The following is a 20,571-nucleotide window of genomic DNA, read 5'->3' on the forward strand; positions in this document are numbered from 1 at the left end:
GAATTTGCAAAAAAAAATCAGCTGGAATAGCCTCAGAAGCATTGCAGAGTTTTTTTGCTACACAGTGTTTTTTTGGGGTAGGGGGGCCTCAAGTTTTCCTTTTTGCTACATATGCACAAGATTTTGAGCTTTGCCCATCTCTAGTCATTTAGGATAATGTTTACGGTTATTGTCATGCTCTTTTTCCCCTCCAATTTGAAAAAAAATGGCTCTGAATCAGAGGAGGGGAGGTTCTAAAAAGGGGGCGTGATGGGGGAAAGGTGGTAGTATTTGGAAACAAGGTGTCATTTTACATTAGAATCAGCTAAAAGAATGTGTTTTTGAATAAAGCCCTGCGATTCAACTCGTATGCAACATGCGACATTCACATGATAGGTTTTTTAATTTTTTTAATTAATTTATTTACATCGCGAAAATTTTTTTGGACATGGGAGTCATAGAAACGAGTCTCATACTCTTATTCTGCATCGAAAGTTTTTCTTACAAACATCTTTTTTAAAAAAGCAGAATAAAATGATCGTTTTTTCGGTATTTTTCTAATATTTTGAGGGGTATGCCCCCCCAACTCCCCCTTTTTGCTCTCGGTGTCCACGATCTTGAACTTTGAACCTGTCTTGCTCCTCAAAGGGTATGCCCCCCAACTCCCCCTTTTTGCTCTCGGTGTCCACGATCTTGAACTTTGAACCTGTCTTGCTCCTCAAAACAATGTTAGCAGTTAATATAAAGCTCCTTTAACCTTCAAAAAAAAAAAAAAAATAGTTACTCTGAAACTAAGGAAAATTAAAAAACACTTGGGGGGCCTTAAAAAAAATTTGGTTCGTATTTGGGAAAAACGGTGGTTATATTCGGATTCAGGGGGTCATTTTACATAAGAATCAGGCGACGAAATGTCAGAAGCATTTTAAAGTTTTTTTTTTTTTTTTTTTGCCGCACAGTGTATTTACGTTGGTTTGGGGCGTTAAGAAAAATTATTCAGGAAATTGGTAAGAAAGTTGCCTAGACTAATAATAAAAGGGCAAACCCACAACTGTAAGGTGGATTTAAAAATAGAAAAACTACATGTATGAAATAATGTATACAGCCATGGAATATTGAAAACCGTCCTAAAATGTGAAATTCAGCACTTCAAACTGAAATAAAATGATAAAATGTCCCTTTAAATTGAGCCCAGATCTGAGTTTTGTGACAAATTTTAACTTATTCAATTCAAAATTAAGTTTGAACTAGAGAAAAATTTGTATTGATTATGAAATCCATTATGCGTAATTTAAGTTTCATAATGCTGTAAAAAAAACTTTCTTGTGAGCATATATATTAGGGTGGTTCAAAAAAATTCTTTTTTTAGATAAGTGCAGGATACCCCCTATTTTTTTAGACTTGCTAATAGTATTATGCTGGAAAAGTTTTAGCTTCTTACTCAAATTTTAAGAGGGTGCTCAATAATCCCGTAATTTAACATTAGCCGTAGCATAGAAAATTCCACAAATTTAGAAACATTTAATTTCCCCAGATGTTTCTTGTAAATAATTACTTTATTGCAATGTATATGCATATAACTAGTGTATATTATAATATGGAGCATTATTTTATCAGTTCAATGTATATTTTACCCCTTCTCCAAACCTATGAAGTTTGGGGGAGGAGGGTTGAGCACCCTCTTCCAGTTGAAGTAGGAAGCTAAAATTCTTCCAGTATATTACTATTCACAAGTCTAAAAAACATTTAATTTCCCCACCTTTTTTTTTTGTAAATAACTATTTCATTGCAATGCATATGCATATTACTAGTGTATATGATAATGTGTAGCATTTACTTTTTCGTTCAATCCATTTTTTTAGCCCCCCCCCCCTTCCCATACTTTTGAAGTTAGGGGAAGGGGTTGAGCGCGCTCTTTCAGTTGAAATAAAATGCTAAATTATATTACTATTCACAAGTCTAATTTATTAAGGGGTGTCCTGTTATCTAGGATAAACTTTTTTTGCATGTATATTTTTAACCATTCTAATGTATATAATGTATAACAATTACCAATTCATCAATTGTTACGCTTAACGATGAAAATTGCGTATACGGGTTGGAGTTACAGAAAGCAGTCGCTTAGGCCAAACATGCGTGAATAATCTTCTCAGAAGAATTTGTAGGATTTGACAATGTATATCCCTATTCATCCTGCATAGTTCTCAAAATCTTGAAATTTTCTTTTTATTAAACTATAATTATCCTTTCCGTGCCTGTTGCTTCTTTTTATTTTGAAAACATGGACTTGTCTTCATTTTGGCATTGACAAATTTGATTTCCTTACTTTAGTCTTATATACATGTTAATTAAATCCTCACTATGTGTCTGCCTGTGCGTTCTTTTTTCAGACTTCATTTACGTTTATTATTTACTTTTAAAGAGACCAAAAAAAAAGAAGAAAAAAAAAGAGAAAACTAAACTTTCTTTCATTTCTTAGCTTCAGGATGTGTTGCATATGCAGAACCTCAATGACGCAACGAAAGAGCTGATAAAATACCCAGTAGTTTCCTGTTTAGCAGACTCATTTAAGTGATTCTGTACTGATGATTCACGATTTTTATTTTAGTCCATGCACGAAGAATTTATTGGTAGTGACGTTTACTTTTCGAAACGTAGGATGCTCTGGAAAATTTGTCACAGAGTAGAGCAGACTTAAGTCCTACATAGTAGCTTAAGTTGTGACACGTCCGCTATTCTGGGGCTAAATAGCGCTTTCTTATTATGTCAGCTACAATGAAGTAGCATGTTTGACTTCTTGATTCTGGTGATTCTGATTTGGATTAACCTCTAGTTAATAAGAAACCAGAATCAAGAAGCAAAACACGCTACTTCACTAGCAGATATAGGAAGAAAGCATCGCTTAGCCCCAAGATGGTGGACTTGTCGCTACTTCTGCCATCTTGTGGCTAAATGCCGTTTTCTTCCTATGTCTGCTAGAATGAAATAGCATGTTTTTTGCTTCTTGATTCTGATACATCTTGATTAAGGTTTAACATAGAGTTAATAATAAACCACAATCAAGAAATAAAACCCGGTACTTTACCATAGCAGACATAGGAAGAAAACTTCGTGTTATCCCAGGAGTGCGGACGTGTCGCTACTTCCGCTATCTGAGGGATAAATGCCGCTTTCGTTCTATTTCTGCTAGAATGAAATAGCGTGTTTTGCTTCTTGATTCTAATGCATCTTGATTGGGGATTGGCATAGAGTTAACAATAAACCACAATCAAGAAGTAAAACATGCTAAAGCTTGACCACGAAAAGAAGGCGGATGACCTTGAAGAGAAACATTATTCGTATCATTTACAATAGGTGAAATCTGTCAGAAAGCACCGAATAGTAAGAGGCTTGGTCTCGCTAATCCTATCTATTCCAAAACAATAACAATCAATTTATTACAAATGATACAAATGGTGTTTTTGCTTCTATGTCACCCACTTCTTTTCGCGGTCAAGCTATACTTCGCCATTGCAGACATAGGAAGAAAACATCGTGTAGCCCCAAGATGGCGGACGTGTCCTTACTTTATTTTACGATTCCGAGCTTTAGGCCAGTTTAGTCATATCATTCAAGTGAAAATTTCAAGCGAAATGTTTTTCTTCAGTGAAATAACAAATGGATTCATCTCGCCTAATCTCGCTTCACTCAGCCCATTCATTTCACTCAGCGTGAATCAGCTCTTGAACTTAACTTAGTTCACTTGTCGACTGAATTCTTCAGCACAAATTTCAACTGAACGTATATTGTTGTTGTTGTTGCCTAGTGCCAGCTAAGTTGGCAATTTGAGGGGCGGTACTCCGCTTTTCCAATTGCACCTTAATTTGGTGTGAAGTCCGACTTCCACAGTACACACATGCTATAAGGACCCGTTTATAGGATGGGCAACCATTCACAACACAACGACACATTCACACAAAGAAAAGACAAGGGCAGAAGAGAGAAAGTACGTCCATGCCCAGCCGGAATTCGAACCCGGGACCTCCCCATCGCAGCCAGACTTCTCTGATCTCCAGAGAAGGGTAAAACTGTTTTTACAACCAAGTGAGTTAGAGTGCGGACATCCGAGAAAATCTTGCCTCATCTCGGTAGATTTTTCATACTAAAGCTCACTTTATTTCTAAAGGGTTTCCTTGAAGCCCGAAAACACGTGTTTGCAGCAATTTGCTGTTTTGTGCAGATAAAAAGTTGTTTTATCTTTTTTTCCCCCAAGCACAAAGGTATTTATTCAACTCTTGCGGTAAATTAGTTTAGTAACCATCTAGCATAGTATCCATTTCTACGTAAGCGGATCTCAGACGGGCACTAAATATGAACCAACGCGCGATACAAGATGTCCTTGTGAGACGATGGAGAAGAAATAAAAGGTGGAGACACTGAAGCTTTCAAATCTTGAAGCATGGACTTCCCCTCCCCTAGTGGGGGAGGGGACAAACATGCGGGAAAATTTGAATTTCCTCATCAAATTTTCCAAAATCAAAAATTATGACATTTTTGACTTCCCCTCCCCTAGTGGGGGAGGGGAAGTTGCGCAAAAATAATTTAGAGTGAAAAAAAAATAATAATTGGCTACACTTGACAAGGGATGATCAGCTGTAAAAGAGAAAATCTATCAGTATTTCTCCCTCGCGAAGTAAACTTATGACATTTTTGAGAAAGGAAAAAATACAGGGGAAATTAATGTTTATTTGTTATTTATCTTTTTTTTTCTGAATCACACCCCAAATTATTTGGCATGCCGGAAAATTCAAATTTTCCCGCATGTTTGTCAACCTGACTTTTTTCCTGGCATGACGACTGACGTGGGGTAATGCGGTATGTTTTTTCGTCAAAATCTTTAGTAATAATAAAGCTCAAAGTTTGTCTGGATATCTGTCCGGATGTCTCTCTGTGACGCGCATAACGCTTAAATCGTTCGGCCGATTTTTGCGAAAGTTTTCACAGAATTAGTTCGTAGCTTAAGATTGTGCACCTCGAAGCGATTTTTCGAAAATTCGGTTTTGTTCTTTTTCTATTTCAATTTTAAGAACATTTTACTCAGGAAAGTATCATAACGTGGAAGAGAAAATTACGAAATTATCATAACGTGGAACCGTAACATTGGCGAGCAAATGAACATAGCAAACTGACAAAAAATTCATCCTCTATTATTTGTAAATATACAGGCGAACCAAATGACCTTTTAATTTTCTACTACTGGCAAAGCCGTACGGGTACCGCGCTAATAATGAATACACGTATCGTTCTCCCCAACAAAGTCCAAAACTAAGGAATTTTAGACAAAATCCTAAAAACCCATGATCTCTTCTGAAAACTTAAGACTTGGCGGAAATAATCAAGCTCTGGCAGTTCAGTTCCCAGAAACTTTGTTCATGGGTAGTCTTGCCAGATTTCTGAAATGTTCAACCAGGACAACGTAACGCCCCTCCCCCCCTAACACACCAAGCCCGCGAGTATTCAAAAGGGAACACACCCTTGGCTGGATTTTAGCGTTGTAGACGGTAGTTCATTCTCCTATATGAATAAATAATTATTAATTATGTGACTAAACCAGGGGTAATAATAAATGACACAAGCAGATAAATTTAAGCATTTCATTTTTTACTTGTTGATATTTTTAAGTTCTTTTAGTGAGAAAAAATACTTTAAATGAGAAATACAAAAAAGTACTTTTTTTCGAAAGTTTATTGTTGTTTTAATCTTATAATAATCCTCACAAGCTACTCGGATATTAATGTTACGAGTAATTATCCCGGTTAATACTTCATCGTTGATTGTGTTTAGACTTTCTTGGTCATCTGTGGTCAAATTTATCTTTGACCAGGACGTGAAGTAAACCGGCCGGGGTGCAGAGATGGGCAGATTCGTATTCGTAAATCCGAATCCGAATTCGATTCACAGTACCTTAATGTGTCAATCCGAATACGAATACATTCGTATTCACAAGTGCGAATTCGAATAGATTCATATTTGCAAGTGTGAATCCGAATACGAAATTCGGATTCATACCTATGAATCCGAATCTGAATCTATTCAGATTCAGACCTATGAATCCAAATCATTTCTGATTCACATCTGTGAACACGAATCCATTTGGATTCACACTTGGATTCACTGAAAAATTCAATTCAAAAGCTCAATATAAATAAATAAATGTCTGTCTATACCTCGCTACAGGTCGAGTTTTGGGTGTTAGTGAATTTCTGAAGAAAAATGACGATATTGTTATGGGTCCAAAAATTTTAAAAGTGGAATTCTACCAAAGTAATGTAAATTGAAACTTTGATTTGTTTACATAATTTTACCACAGATTATTCATGTGATGTTTCAATCTGATGTTGCTGTGTGATGTTAACACTATTGTGTATGTGAGAATCTTATGAAATCACAATTTTGAATTCATAAACCCTTGATATAATGAACACACACTGTATAACAGTATCTTCCCGTCCCCTTGGCAACGCAAAATGTTGTGATATCTACCTTTTTTTCTCGCATTTTCTGTTTTTCGTGAAACATTTGGTTAGTAAACTCACAAGTAAATATAATGAAAACGTTAACTTAATTGAAAGGTTGATAAACTTGATCATAATACTAATTTGTTAGTCAAGTGCCCATACTTGGCAGGCTATGTGAGTTGAACTTTGATGTATCAGTTTTATGGGCTATTTTTATGAGTTTGAAAATTTCAAAAAAATATGCAATTTTTAAGTATGGAAATAATTTTGGTTACCTACGCAAACTGAGCAGCATTAGTTTGAATTCGTTTCACAATTCGTTTCGAAAAAATATGCAATTTTTTAGTATGGAAATAACTTTGGTAATCTACGCTAACTAAGCAGCATTAGATTGAATTCGTTTCACAATTCGTTTCAAAAAAAATATGCAATTTTTTAGTATGGAAATAACTTTGGTAATCTACGCTAACTGAGCAGCATTAGTTTGAATTCGTTTCACAATTCATCTCGATTTTGTACCTGTGTCTCTTTTGGGCAAATTCATTTGCACCCAACTAATTCAGTTGAATTTATTTATTCATAAATTTGAGAAATTGCAAATATGTTCCATACTTGGGACAATGTTCCAAGTTAAGGAATTAAACCATAAATAGTGTGTATAAAGAATATTGAGGAAAAAAACTGCATAATTGTATTAAAATAAAAGCGTATGGATACAAAATTTCATAAATTCAGTGATATTTTGATGACAATAAATATGTCATACCATAACAGGACAGAACAGTTGTCATTGGTAAAAAAAAATTGAAACTATTCATGAACAAAAAACGTTTCGTCAAAAAAAAAAAAAAAAAATACATTTGCTGTGTCTACAAATGAAAATGAGTCTCTAAGTATAGATCAGGCTAATTCATTTGAATGAATTCGTTACTATGAAGGAATGAAAAGGAATGTGAAATGATGTGAAATAAGGAACATTAAAAGCTAAAAATAAGCTTTGCTACTAATTATTTGGGTTTATCAATTGCTTTTATGTTTCCAAGAGGGGAAAGCAGAAATATTACATTCTAAAGAGTTAAGAAGGCAGGGGAGACCTTCAATGTTTCAGAGGCACGTGTACATTCTGATCATCGCTGAAAGTTTACAAGATCATATTATTTCTATCTAATGATATTTTTTTCTTTATTGGGTTGTAAAATAATTTTCTTTAAAATGACAGTCGGTGTCCCAAACTATTATCATTTGCTAAATACATGAAACAAAGATCAAAATAAAAAGTGTCCCAAGTTAAAGAGGGAGGTCCCTAACTTGAGACAATGAACATTTTTTTGTTTTATTTTTAAAAGGACAAAGCTACACACTTATACGTGGTCTTGAAGGGACGTAGCAAGGCACATCCTGAAAATAGAATACTTTGTTCGAATGGAAAACGTGTGATTAATATGCTAGTAGAAGTAAATTTCAAAACTGTAACAAGTTTGGGCCCTTGACTGTACGAAAAATTAGCGGAAATTTTTTGCGTTTATGACCATAAAATCATGATTTTTAACTTTTTATAAACTTTTAAAACCTGGATCTAGTCGTATTTGACTTGGGGTTCCAAATAGTAGGAAGTTCATTTTCGGGTCAATTACTTAGTTTGAAGCCAATAAATATACATCCAAAAACTCGATAACACCCAAAATTCGAACTGTAGCGAGGTACAAACAAACATTTATTTATTTATAATGGCTTTTTAAATTGAATTTTTCAGTGAATCCAAGTGTGAATCCAAATGGATTCGTATTCATAGATGTGAATCAGAAATGATTTGGATTCATAGATCTGAATCCGAATAGATTCGGATCCGGATTCATAGGTATGAATTCGAATTTCGTATTCGGATTCACATTTGCAAGTATGAATTTATTCGAATTCACACTTGTGAATACGAATGTATTCGTATTCGGCTTGACACGTCAAGGTGCTGTGAATCAAATTCGGATTCAGATTTACGAATACGAATCTGCCCATCTCTGCCGGGGTACCGGGATTTTGTCGGAAAACCAGTGCGTCTGACACGCCTAGCAATGTCGGTAAGACAGTAGTTGAATTGTGTAATGTGCTTTGAACACTGGTCCAATAAGGTAAACAAAGAAAATTGTACCATGAGCTAGCAAACATCAAATTATGAAGCAGATAATTACTTGAAGCAAGCGTGGAAATTACATCCTCTCCTGAAAGATTGTTCTTGAACGTTTTTAAGAATATTAGAATTTATTGATATTGTGAAGTGGGTCACATGTTCAAGGGAATCCCTTTTTCAATACTGAAATGTGTGAGCTTGTGAGCGTAAAGCCATCTGAATTAATAAGCAAGCACTTCTCTGTACTGAAAAATTGGTTTCTCGAAACTGTATGAAAACCGGTACTGTCCCGGTCAAACCAGGACGCCTGGCAAGCTTATTCATGGCTGATACCAGAGAAACTTCAGGGGAATACCAATAGAACAGAACTTTTCATTCACGATTAATGAAGGTAAAAGTAATCCAGTTAGTTACTTTATCCTACACTAGCTGCGTTGCCCGGCTTTGCCCGGTGCACCTTGAAAACAAAAATTGTGTCAAGTGATGTATATGTAAATTCAACAATCAGGCTTAAATAAATGAATTTAAAAAAAAAACACATCATACAAAATTTACCTTCCAAACAATGACGACAGATTTAAAATACATTTTAAGAAATTAAATCGAGAAAAATGGATTTCATAAGCGTAACCATGGAAACACAAAATAAATTAAGTTTGAAGAATTAAAATGCGAAAGAAAATGGTTAACAGTTTGAATGGAAATAAGATTTTTTTGAACTTGATTTAAAAAGGCTTGTAACTTTTTTCCTTTCGAGATAGAAGCTTAGATTTTCGACCATAGGTCGATATAGATCTGGAGTAAAAAATACCACATTTTCCAGTGGTGTCAAAAAGAAAATTGTGGGACAATTACTTCACTTTTCATTGATAGATTTAATGAAGAAAGTAGTGCCAAAATTTCAGTTAAGCCTAAAAATATTCGAACTAAAAACGGAAATAACTGCCACCACAATTAAGTTAGAGCATTGAAACTAATTGCGTAAAACGCAGCAAATTCTACCCTTTCCAATGATATGTAATATTAATATATGCAAGTAATTTTTCACCCCCATGTTTGAGAGTTTATGTGAAAATTGGATCTGAATTGGAATAAAATAAGAGCTACTTATCGATTTTTTTCGAACCGGACTGCAAACCTTTCCGGTGCTAAAAAAAAGATGCTGTGAAAATTTCAGCGAAATCGGGCGGGTAGTTCTCGAGTTTGGCGCGTTTACACAAACAGACGCTTTTTTGGAGGCTTCATTTTATACTATGCAGAGATGAGTTAATATTGAAATCGTTTCGTTAACACATTTATTTATTTTTTCAGTTGACATTGACCACATTTGGGTTGGTTTAAGACTTTTCCTAAACAGCAGCTTGGTATGGGACGACGGAACACCAGCAAACGATCAACGATGGGTTACTGCAGGGACGGACATGAAACACAGAGCTTTTCTCTCACGTACATATGACCCATTGTCTTGTTACGCATACAACAAGTCGAATAAAACGGTAAGTGTTGTACACACAATCTTAAATGAGTATCTACTATCATATACGACAATATTAAGGTATTCCTTGTTGTACCGTGGTTGAGTAAGCAAGAGGCATTGTGATATATCTAAAAACGTGTAAAATATCACTTATATCCACTTGGGATGTACCGATTACCAATCAATCCGCTGTTGATAATCGGCAGATAATCGACTCTGTCGATTAATGATCGTAATGGTTATTTTTTATGCTACCAATTTCTCCATCACTTTTTTCCTTTTTAATTTCGATTTTAGAAAGAGTTGATACGTTGTTTATTTCTGAGAGTCGATTAATTTTTCTCCTCCTTTTTATTATTCCAAAAATAATTTCAAAAGATCCTCCAACTTCTTTCAGCTGCTTTTTATATTACTGTTAATATAAATTACAAAATGTTAACTTAACATTAAAGTCAAAAAAAAAATTAGGGTGCAGCCTGAGGTTAGTGGCTAATTTAAGAGCAATTTGAATTTAAATTTTGTTTCAAATTATTAGTTAGCCATTTATTCAGTGGTTGGAAAAACTATATATTTTTGTAGCGAACTACAGCTATTTTAGTACAAATGTAGTTAACTACAGCTAGTTTTTTCAAAAGGTATCAACTACAAACTACTTTTGAAATGTAGTCGCTATTTCGCTACTTTTTAAAAAATAAACAAATAACTAACATACACATAAACATCGTTTGAGGATTGAATGAAAAAATACAAAAAATTGTTTAGATTGAGATATTGGTTTACTTGAACATGAAATATAACTATACATTATTCATTCTTTTTTTCCTTTACTGAGCTGATTCGTCACTCCAAACATTTTTTACGATACTTACGAATATTCTTTGCAAAAAAGGATTTAAAAGTGGAAGGAACTCCACCTTCAAATTTTTAATCCTTTCCTGACAGAATATTTAATTCAAGAAGTGTAACTCGGCTTCTTGAAATTGAGATAGATCCAGTCATAATTTGATTTAAATTTTACATAGACATACATACATACATAAAATAGATTTATATGATGAAAAAAGCATATTTTAAACAGAAGAGAAAACTTTAATTTTCATTATAGGAGTTAATTTTAAAGGAACTTATATTTCGTCGGAATTAATCAATTGCTTTCGAGCTTCACAGGACACCATCTCTTTTCTTACGCTCCTGATAAAATGAAATAAAAGCATTTTTCAATTTTACCGAATAACTTCAAAAACTCACAACATTTACTTAATGATTGACTTTTATTATGTTAATATATCAACACTCAATCAGTATAAAAGAAAAAATAAAGAAATAGGGAAATTATCCCCTACGGTACTAACTAATTATTCGAAACATGAAACATAATGTAACGGATTCGGTGCGACTTCCACTTTCTTGAAATGAAAACACAGTTCTTGATAAAAACACAGGAAATTTATTTACACTATGTACAGGAAAGATCTTCAACAACTGCTAAATTATTCATCAGCAATTAAGCAATTATCACACAACACCGTAAACTCAACGTTTACACACGTATTTACTTCCAAATACGAAAACAACACAGCGAAATGCCTCGCTATAAACAGAGCAAAATGCTCTCAGTTCGAAAAAAATCAATCGAAACTAACTGTTTATCCATCGCTAACGGCTTAAATACACCGAAAAGAATTTTCTCAAATATTCCACACGCTTCTCGAAATGCGTTGACCGTTATCAAATTTTATCAATGAACAAAAAGGGAATAGGGGTCGTATATTTTAGCCATATGAAAAAGGGGTTGTATATTCATTACGGGAAACTATTTACAGGTTACGTTACTACAATAATTACTATTTACAGGATTTGTAACATTGCCCCCTTCCTAAGGACTGCACGTCCCGGGCAGTACAATCCCCAGAAAGGGTGCCAAACTTCTATCACATGTTCACAAATATACACATTAATTAATAACTAACAGATACAGAAAATACAATAATAACAAGAAATATTACTAAACATTAAAAGCAAAAATTATCTACAACTTTTATGTTATCAACCATGGTTGTTTGCGTAATACTCATGAACTATGGCCATAGTATGGGGCTAACCGATCATAATGTACAACCCTAGGTTTTGCATTAGGTGATTTTTGGATCCTCACTACGACGTCATTTAGTCGGTTAACGACTTTGTAGGGTCCATCCCAATGCGACTGCAATTTGGGTGAAAGACCTTTCCGTCGGATGGGATTCCATAACCAAACCTTGTCGCCTTCGTTGAATTCATGTCCAGTAGACCTTGTGTCGTATCGGGGCTTCATCTTCTCCGCCGCGATGTTGATTCGCTCTCGTGCGAAGTTATGAACGTCTTCCAACCGGGCCTGGAGATCCTGGATGTACTCCTCAGGCGATGAAGGCGCATCCGGAGGACGACCGAAGACGAGATCACAAGGTAGCCGAAGCTCTCGTCCGAAGAGCATCTGGGATAGGGCATATCCGGTAGTCTCGTGGACAGCACTGCGGTAGGCCAGCAGGAACAAAGGTAGCTTCTTGTCCCAATCCTGTTGATTTCTGGATACCATAAGTGAGAGATTATTCAGGATTGTGCGGTTAAATCTCTCCACCATGCCGTCCGATTGTGGGTGTAGTGGTGTTGTCCTAGTTTTCTCAATTCCGAGAATTTGACATAGGCCCTTAAAAACAGCAGAGATGAAATTCCTCCCTTGGTCGGAATGAATCTGCAAAGGTGTTCCATATCTCGAGATCCAATGTTGGACTAGAGTCTCTGCTACGGTGGTAGCTTCTTGATCTGGAATGGGATACGCTTCGGGCCATTTCGTGAAATAGTCGATGGAAACAAGAACGTATTTGTTCCCATCAGCAGTTCTTGGTAGAGGACCCAGGATGTCGATCCCAATTCGTTCGAAAGGAGCTCCAACGTTGTATAGATGTAGCTTCCCTCTGCTTCTCTTCTTCGGTCCTTTACGAGCAGCACAGGCGTCACAAGAATGGCACCACTTCTCCACATCATCCTTCGCCTTGCTCCAGAAGAAGCGCTCCCGAACTTTATTAAGGGTTTTCAAGACACCAAAATGTCCTCCAGTCGCACTACTATGTATTTCTTTCAGAACATCTGAAATCCTTGATCGGGGAAGTAGTAACTGCCACCTAGACGTTTTGCCGTCATCAGATTCCCATTTTCGGTACAGTACGCCGTTCCGTAAATGGAGTGAATTCCATAAAGCCCAGTATCTTTTTGTTGCAGGACTAAAGATGGAAACGTCCTGCCAGCTAGGTCGCCGACTGTCACTTTCCATGAACTCCAAAATTGGTTTTATGTCGGGGTCTTCAAGTTGATCTTTTCGAACTTGGTCGTCACTCCATGGATCAGGTTCTGATGATATTGGAGTCACTGTCACCTGATAGGCGGTAGGGCTAGTCGTTCCATACTGTTCCTCGATTCGGGAACAATAGTGGCAGTTCTCAGGACAGGGTCTCCTTGATAAAGCGTCAGCATTCCCGTGAGATAACCCTTTTCGATGCTTGATCTCCATGTCATATTCCTGGAGCCGCTGTATCCATCTGGCTATCTGGCCTTCCGGATTCTTGAAGTTCAAAAGCCAAGTTAACGAGGCATGATCTGTCCGAAGCAGAAATTTTCGGCCGTAGAGGTAATGATGGAAGTGTTCTACAGCTTTCACTATGGCCAGTAACTCCTTTCTGGTGACGCAGTAATTTCGCTCCGACTTTGATAAGCATTTGCTCCAGTAAGCGATGACATGTTCATTTCCGTCAATTTCTTGGGATAAAACAGCTCCAATTCCCTCGTTGCTCGCATCAGTGTCCAGGATGAAGGATTTTTCAGGCTGAGGATAGGCGAGGATAGGCGTTGGTGTTAAAGCCTCCTTCAGTCGTAGAAATGCATCTTCGCATTCTTTGGACCATTCAAACTTTTGCTTGCTCTCCGTCAGCTTATGCAAAGGTCGTGCAATGTTGGAAAAACCCTTCACAAACTTCCTGTAGTACGTGCAGAGCCCCAGGAAACTTCGCAACTGATGGATGTTTTCGGGACGACTCCAACTCCTGACCGCAGATACCTTCTCTGGATCGGTTTGCACACCCTCAGAAGAGATGATGTGACCAAGGTAGTTCACTTCCCGGCGGAACAAATTACATTTGGACGGGCTTAACTTCAGATTGGCTTCCTTAAGCTTTTGCAGCACCTTCCTAAGATTTGCCAGATGTTCTTCGAAGCTGCGTCCCACGATGATGATATCGTCTAAGTAGACCAGACAGGATTCGTAAGAGAGTCCTCTTAACACTGTCTCCATAAGACGCTCGAACGTAGCTGGTGCATTGCAGAGGCCGAAGGGCATCACTTTAAACTGCCATAAGCCTTGTCCAGTTGTAAACGCTGTCTTCTCTCGGTCCTCAGGGTGTATCTCAACCTGCCAGTAGCCGCTCTTCAAGTCCAGGGTCGAAAACCACTTGTGTCCGGAAAGAGTGTCCAAGGTATCGTCTATCCGTGGAAGAGGGTAACTGTCTTTCTTGGTGATTTCATTCAGTCGTCGGTAATCGACACAAAATCTGGTGGAGCCATCTTTCTTTCGGACCAAGACGATGGGAGAGGCCCAAGGACTGGATGACGGTTCGATTACATCATTCTCCTTCATCTCTTTCAGGAGGGTTTCAACCTCTTCCTTCTTAGCGAACGGTAGTCGTCTTGGATGCTGTTTAATAGGGGGGTGTTCTCCAGTGTAAATCCTATGCTGCGTTAAATTCGTACGGCCAACATCCTCCGATGTAGATGAAAACAGATGCTTGAAGCCGTCCACCAATTGTTCCGCAGCAGTTCTTTGATCTTTCGTTAATGGTGCACTCCCAATTAACTTCGATGTCAAGGACTCGGAAGACACAGTCTCAGGGGAATTGATTCTTCTAATGATGCAGTTTACTGGAGTACAAGTTGCCAACACTTCACCTTTTCGGATATTCCTTGGCCTTTCACTCACGTTGGCGACTCTCACAGGAATTACATCCTTAGAAAGGTCCACAAGCGTAGATGCTACCAGCACTCCTTTTAGGCTATTGCTTAGGTTAGGGTATTCAATGAGTCCAAATCGAAAACTATTGGTTTCTTCAATGGAGCCAGGTATTAATGATTCTGACCTTGAGGGAATCGATAAATCTGTTCGGGCTATTATTTGATGAGCGGATTTTACATCACTTTCTGCGGGGAAAACAGCTATGTCTTCTCTCATCGAGTGCAGCTCATTAGTCTTGAAGTCGAGAGTGAAGTCATATTTCTTTAAAAAGTCCAATCCGAGAATGAAGGGGTCCGTGATATTAGCGACGAATGCCGTATGATGGTAGGTGGCATTCCCAAACACTATTTCCAAGTCCACTTTACCGTCAATCTCAATTTTGTCACCTGTCACAGTCTGGAGACTTACGCGTGGCGAGGTCCACAGCAGTTTCAATCCAAATTCACGAGCCACATCTGTCCTAATGATTGTCACATTGGCTCCAGTGTCAACAATCAGTCTGCAGGGGTTCCCATTTACATGTGCGTAAATGAAAAGTCCATCACTGCCACTACTAGAAGAGGAAATCTGCAGAGCTTTAGTGGTGGTGATTTCCTTCCCTCGCGTAGCTTGGCGAGCCGGACAACTCCTTCGCAGGTGTCCTTCACTACCGCATTTCCAGCACTTCTGCTCTTGTTTCTTTTGGGCTGTTATGCTGCTCAAATGTCTTGTCAAGTCACCGAGTTGTCTCTCAAGTTCAGCGAGGTGGGACGACCTGGAATCAGACTCATCAGCTTCCTGAGTCCGGATTAGATGGCGATCCACACGGGTTGCTTCTTGGGCGGCCTTGTATCTCATCGCATACACAACGGCAGAATTCAGGTCTTTGACATCCGCCATCCGTAGAGCTTTCTGGATTTCCGGATCTCGAACCCCGTCGATGTAGTAGTTGAGTGCCAGGTTGTCTCGAACATCAGCAGGGCAGTCACAAAAAGCAAGATGAGACAATCTCTCGACGTCCGCCGCTAGCTCTTGCAGGGTTTCCCCGGTTTTCTGGAAACGGGACTTCAACTGGAGTCGGCTGAAATCTTTCTGGCACTTCTCACCGAAGCGAAGCTCCAACGCAGATGTGAGGGCGGCGAAATCCAGGCGCTGGCAGTCCGGAAGGGTCTGGAGAATGTCCGCTGCGTCACCTCTCAGGGATGCTGCAAGATGACAGGCCTTGGTAGCAGAGTCCCATCCGTTCGCTTCCGCCACTATCATGAATTGAGTTTTGTAAACCTGCCACGAAGTTTTCCCATCAAATGTGGCAAGTTTAATGGACGGTCGAGCAACCGATGTGGGAGCGCCAAACTGTACAGAGCTGCTTCCCGCGGTCGCCAATCTCCTTTCCACGTCCTTAACGATCTCTTCTTTAAGTAGATGAAATCTTCTATCTTCTTCTTCAAATTTATTTTCTACAGCATTGAATCGGCTTTCAACGGTATCAAATTTTTCTTCAATAGCATCAACTCGATGCTCTATGTCATTAAATTTATTTTCCATCACAGTCTTTACCGAAATAAGGTCGTTTTTAATTTCTTCTTGGTTAGACGTTAAGTCCTTTTTCAGCACCGTTAAATCGCTTTTTAACTGGTCTTGATTTGCCAACATACTTGCAGTCAAATCACTTTTCACAGAGGTGATTGCGTCAAGAACTTGTTTTAATTGTTCATCCATTGCGCGAGTAATCACCATAAAAACAGAGTCCAAATTTAAAAAGTCTTTATGAAAATAATGTCCAAAGTCACACTTACTCCAAGAAAGTCCAGAAGTAGCCCCACGTTGGGCGCCAAATTGTAACGGATTCGGTGCGACTTCCACTTTCTTGAAATGAAAACACAGTTCTTGATAAAAACACAGGAAATTTATTTACACTATGTACAGGAAAGATCTTCAACAACTGCTAAATTATTCATCAGCAATTAAGCAATTATCACACAACACCGTAAACTCAACGTTTACACACGTATTTACTTCCAAATACGAAAACAACACAGCGAAATGCCTCGCTATAAACAGAGCAAAATGCTCTCAGTTCGAAAAAAATCAATCGAAACTAACTGTTTATCCATCGCTAACGGCTTAAATACACCGAAAAGAATTTTCTCAAATATTCCACACGCTTCTCGAAATGCGTTGACCGTTATCAAATTTTATCAATGAACAAAAAGGGAATAGGGGTCGTATATTTTAGCCATATGAAAAAGGGGTTGTATATTCATTACGGGAAACTATTTACAGGTTACGTTACTACAATAATTACTATTTACAGGATTTGTAACAATAACTAAAAATGCTTACTTTACTTCAATGCGCAATTTTTAGCAACAGTGAACTCAGGCTACAACGCAATTCGACTAACGTAAAATGGCTATATAGCAAGTTTTTTTTTTCGAGAAACGAATTTTGCAGATAACGCGAATTCCTCACCCGCAACACGAAATTTTTTGTAGTGGAAGCACAGGGCTTGTATCACCTTCTTTCTTGGATATTAAATATTAGTTTCGTGAATTTCCCTTTAGCATCACTAAAAACAGAAATTCCTTACACCGCACTAGTCGAAACATCGGATTGTCAACGTACAAATCGTCACTCAGCATCTTTTTCGTTAAGCAAAATTTCACATAAGCGAGCTGTTTATCTTGAGTTTGAAAATGGAAAGAAAAACAAAAAGTTTCTGACAAATGAGGTACAGCTTTTCGATATTCTTTAACTAAATGGTGCGTCGAATAAAACTACTATATCTACTGTATAGTGTATAGTACTATTGTTGTGTTGCATTTTATTATTGCTACATACTATACGTAACGTACATACTGTTTCATTTTGTGCTATTCCCTCCTTTTGCTTTTCTGCATCCTATAAGCGTATTTTTATTCAACAACAGTTTTTTTTTAAAAGTACAGTCAAATTTCGGTTCTCTATGTTTAAATTCGGTAATGTGAAATTAAGAAATGGGCTAAAACAGCTTGAGGGGTGTTTTCAAGTGTCTAAACTAATCGTTATGTTCATAAATATTCATATAGATACCCTTTTCTACAACGCGAAATATCAACCTAAAGTTTTGGAACACATCAATCGCGTTAGTTGAGATTCGACTGCATGTGCGGATGGAAGCATTGATACTGAAAGCTTTTTGATTAACGGGCAAAGTTTGCATGAAACGGAAAATTTCCGTTTCTTTCTTTCGAAGCCATGCTCTGTTCAAGGCGAATATTGGGGAAATGTGAAAGTTTCTACGCCAAACAAAGTAATGGCGTCAAACATATAGAATGTATGCCGTCAACATTATGTCAGAGGACAGCTCGTATTTTTCAGCTTTACGAATCTGGTTGGTGCAAGTTTTAATCGCGTAAGACTTGCACCAGTCAGATTCCTTTGAAAGGATGGTTTTTATTTTTTATTTTTAGAAACTTTGTTCAAAAGTAGTTTCTAGAACTCGCTTCAAACTACTTTTTTTTCCTAGCGAACTACTCGCTACTCTACTTTTTTTTTTTTGAAAAGTAGTGCGCTTACACTACAAACTACTAAAAAAACGTAGCTACTACAGTAGTGTCGCTACTTGTAGCGCGAAACTCCAACCACTACAATTAACGCTAGAACGACTGACATTTTCTGTATACCTAGAAAGACTGAAGGGGCCAGTGTGGCCCCTACCCATTTTTGGAGTGAATTCTTTTAAAAATTCTTCCTGGGGGAGTCGACATGCCTGATACACCTTCTTTCATGACTAAATAAAAACTTAGAACTTAATTATTTTTAGTTTTTCTCTCTATACTGGGCAAAAGGTTGAATTAGTTTTCCTTTCTAAGAGCAATGGCCACCGTTAGGATGGTAAGCAGTCGGTACTGTTTATAGCATTTGGATATCCAATCGGCTGCATAAAGAGGAAGTTACAGGTTAAACTAGAGTGAATGGCATTTTTTTAATGCTACAACAATTAGGAGAAAGGAAAAAAATAAATTTTTTAATTGTCAAAATGCTTAGGGGCTACTGTGGCCCCTCCCGTCTTTCTAGGTATAAGGATCAATAGTAACAGTACTATGGGGCGAATGATTAAATGATTAAACAAGCGTTCAAATAGTGTCATATAATGAAAAGTCAGAAAATTCCATTAAGTTCCGTTAGATATTATCCGAGTTATTAGCCAACAAACTACGCGAGGGGCCACACAGGCCCGTCCGTCTTTCTAGTGTTAATCCATTTTCTTCTACACAGACGAGGGCACAATCAGCTGGTCTTTGACAACAGACGGCTGCACACCTGTTGAAGTCCTGATTGACTGTTGACGATTCTGAGTTCCAACCGTCAGCTCATTCCACGTAGTAGCACTCTGCAACAGGATTGCGTTTCTTTTTCCCTTCTGCTCCATTTCTGGGCGCAGTTTATCACAGTCATCAAATTTAGTCTAGTCATGAGGTTCTCAAACTGGGTGCCATAGGAAATGACGAGGGGTGCCGCGAAGCGTCCATGGGACTAATATATATTTAAGGTGGGTGTGCAAAATAAGGTCATTGTTACCAATAAGGTCATCTCCTCATTGATGTAGCATTGTAAAAAGTTGCTAGATCGTGACTACATTGTCATCAAAAACATTAACTGATGATAAAGTGTTATCCACAAGCAGTTTCTAATTACCAGGCAACAGAAATTAGGAAACAGAAGTTATTACAGAAGAGTGATGTCAAAATTACCTGACCTTATTTTACAGTAAGTTTAATTTCTACATAGATTACTGTAGGTTACTAGTATGAAAAAGTTATATATTGTTCTTGAAGCCTAATTTATATTCCTAACAAGGCTAAACCATCTTTATTTGTTAAAACTGCTGGGAAACATAATTAAAACTTACATTTTCACTTGTTTCATTTTTTTCTTATTTTTTATGAGTCATCTAGTGACCCTGTAAATGAGCGAGATACTACGTTTTTGAACCTCAGGATGGTCTTATTTAGTGAACTTACTTTATATAATAGAGATGGACTGGAGTACCGCGAGAAAGTTCTAATCCTTCAAAGGGTGCCGCGAGCCGAAAAAGTTTGAGAACCCCTGGTCTAGTCTACTTTACCATTTTGATACTAGCACGAAAAATTCGAGGCGCTGTTTCGACCCGGCGAAAGTGCACCGCAACCAATACGCCCACATCCAGAAGTTCCTTTCTACTTTCGAACACTAAAAATGATCCCATCAGTTAAACATTTTGTTCAGAGAAATTTGACTACGGATGAGGAGGCTCTGAGTTCGAATCCTTGCTTGGGCATGGATGTACTATCTCAATCTCCTGTCTTTGTCCTGCTTTTTTTTTTTTTTTTTGTGCAAATGTGTTTTTATGCTGTGAATGGTTACCTGCCCTATAAACGGGTTATTACGGCATGTGTGTACTGTGCACTGTAAAAAATTTCTGAAACGTTACTTAGTGTTTTCGTGTAACGTTTCG

General features: G+C 37.6%; 1 protein-coding gene across 1 annotated transcript in view; it reads left to right on the plus strand.

Annotated features, from left to right (window-relative positions):
- LOC129227526 (macrophage mannose receptor 1-like) overlaps nucleotides 1-20,571 on the plus strand; it is a 147,018-nt gene that overhangs the window by 19,761 nt on the left and 106,686 nt on the right. Inside the window, exon 3 of the mRNA XM_054862101.1 lies at nucleotides 9,910-10,094. Coding sequence (XP_054718076.1) covers nucleotides 9,910-10,094 — 185 coding nt within the window. The remainder of the gene's footprint in view (nucleotides 1-9,909; nucleotides 10,095-20,571) is intronic.

This window comes from Uloborus diversus, chromosome 8 (assembly GCF_026930045.1).
Source record: "Uloborus diversus isolate 005 chromosome 8, Udiv.v.3.1, whole genome shotgun sequence".
NCBI classification, from domain to species: Eukaryota; Metazoa; Arthropoda; class Arachnida; order Araneae; family Uloboridae; genus Uloborus; species Uloborus diversus.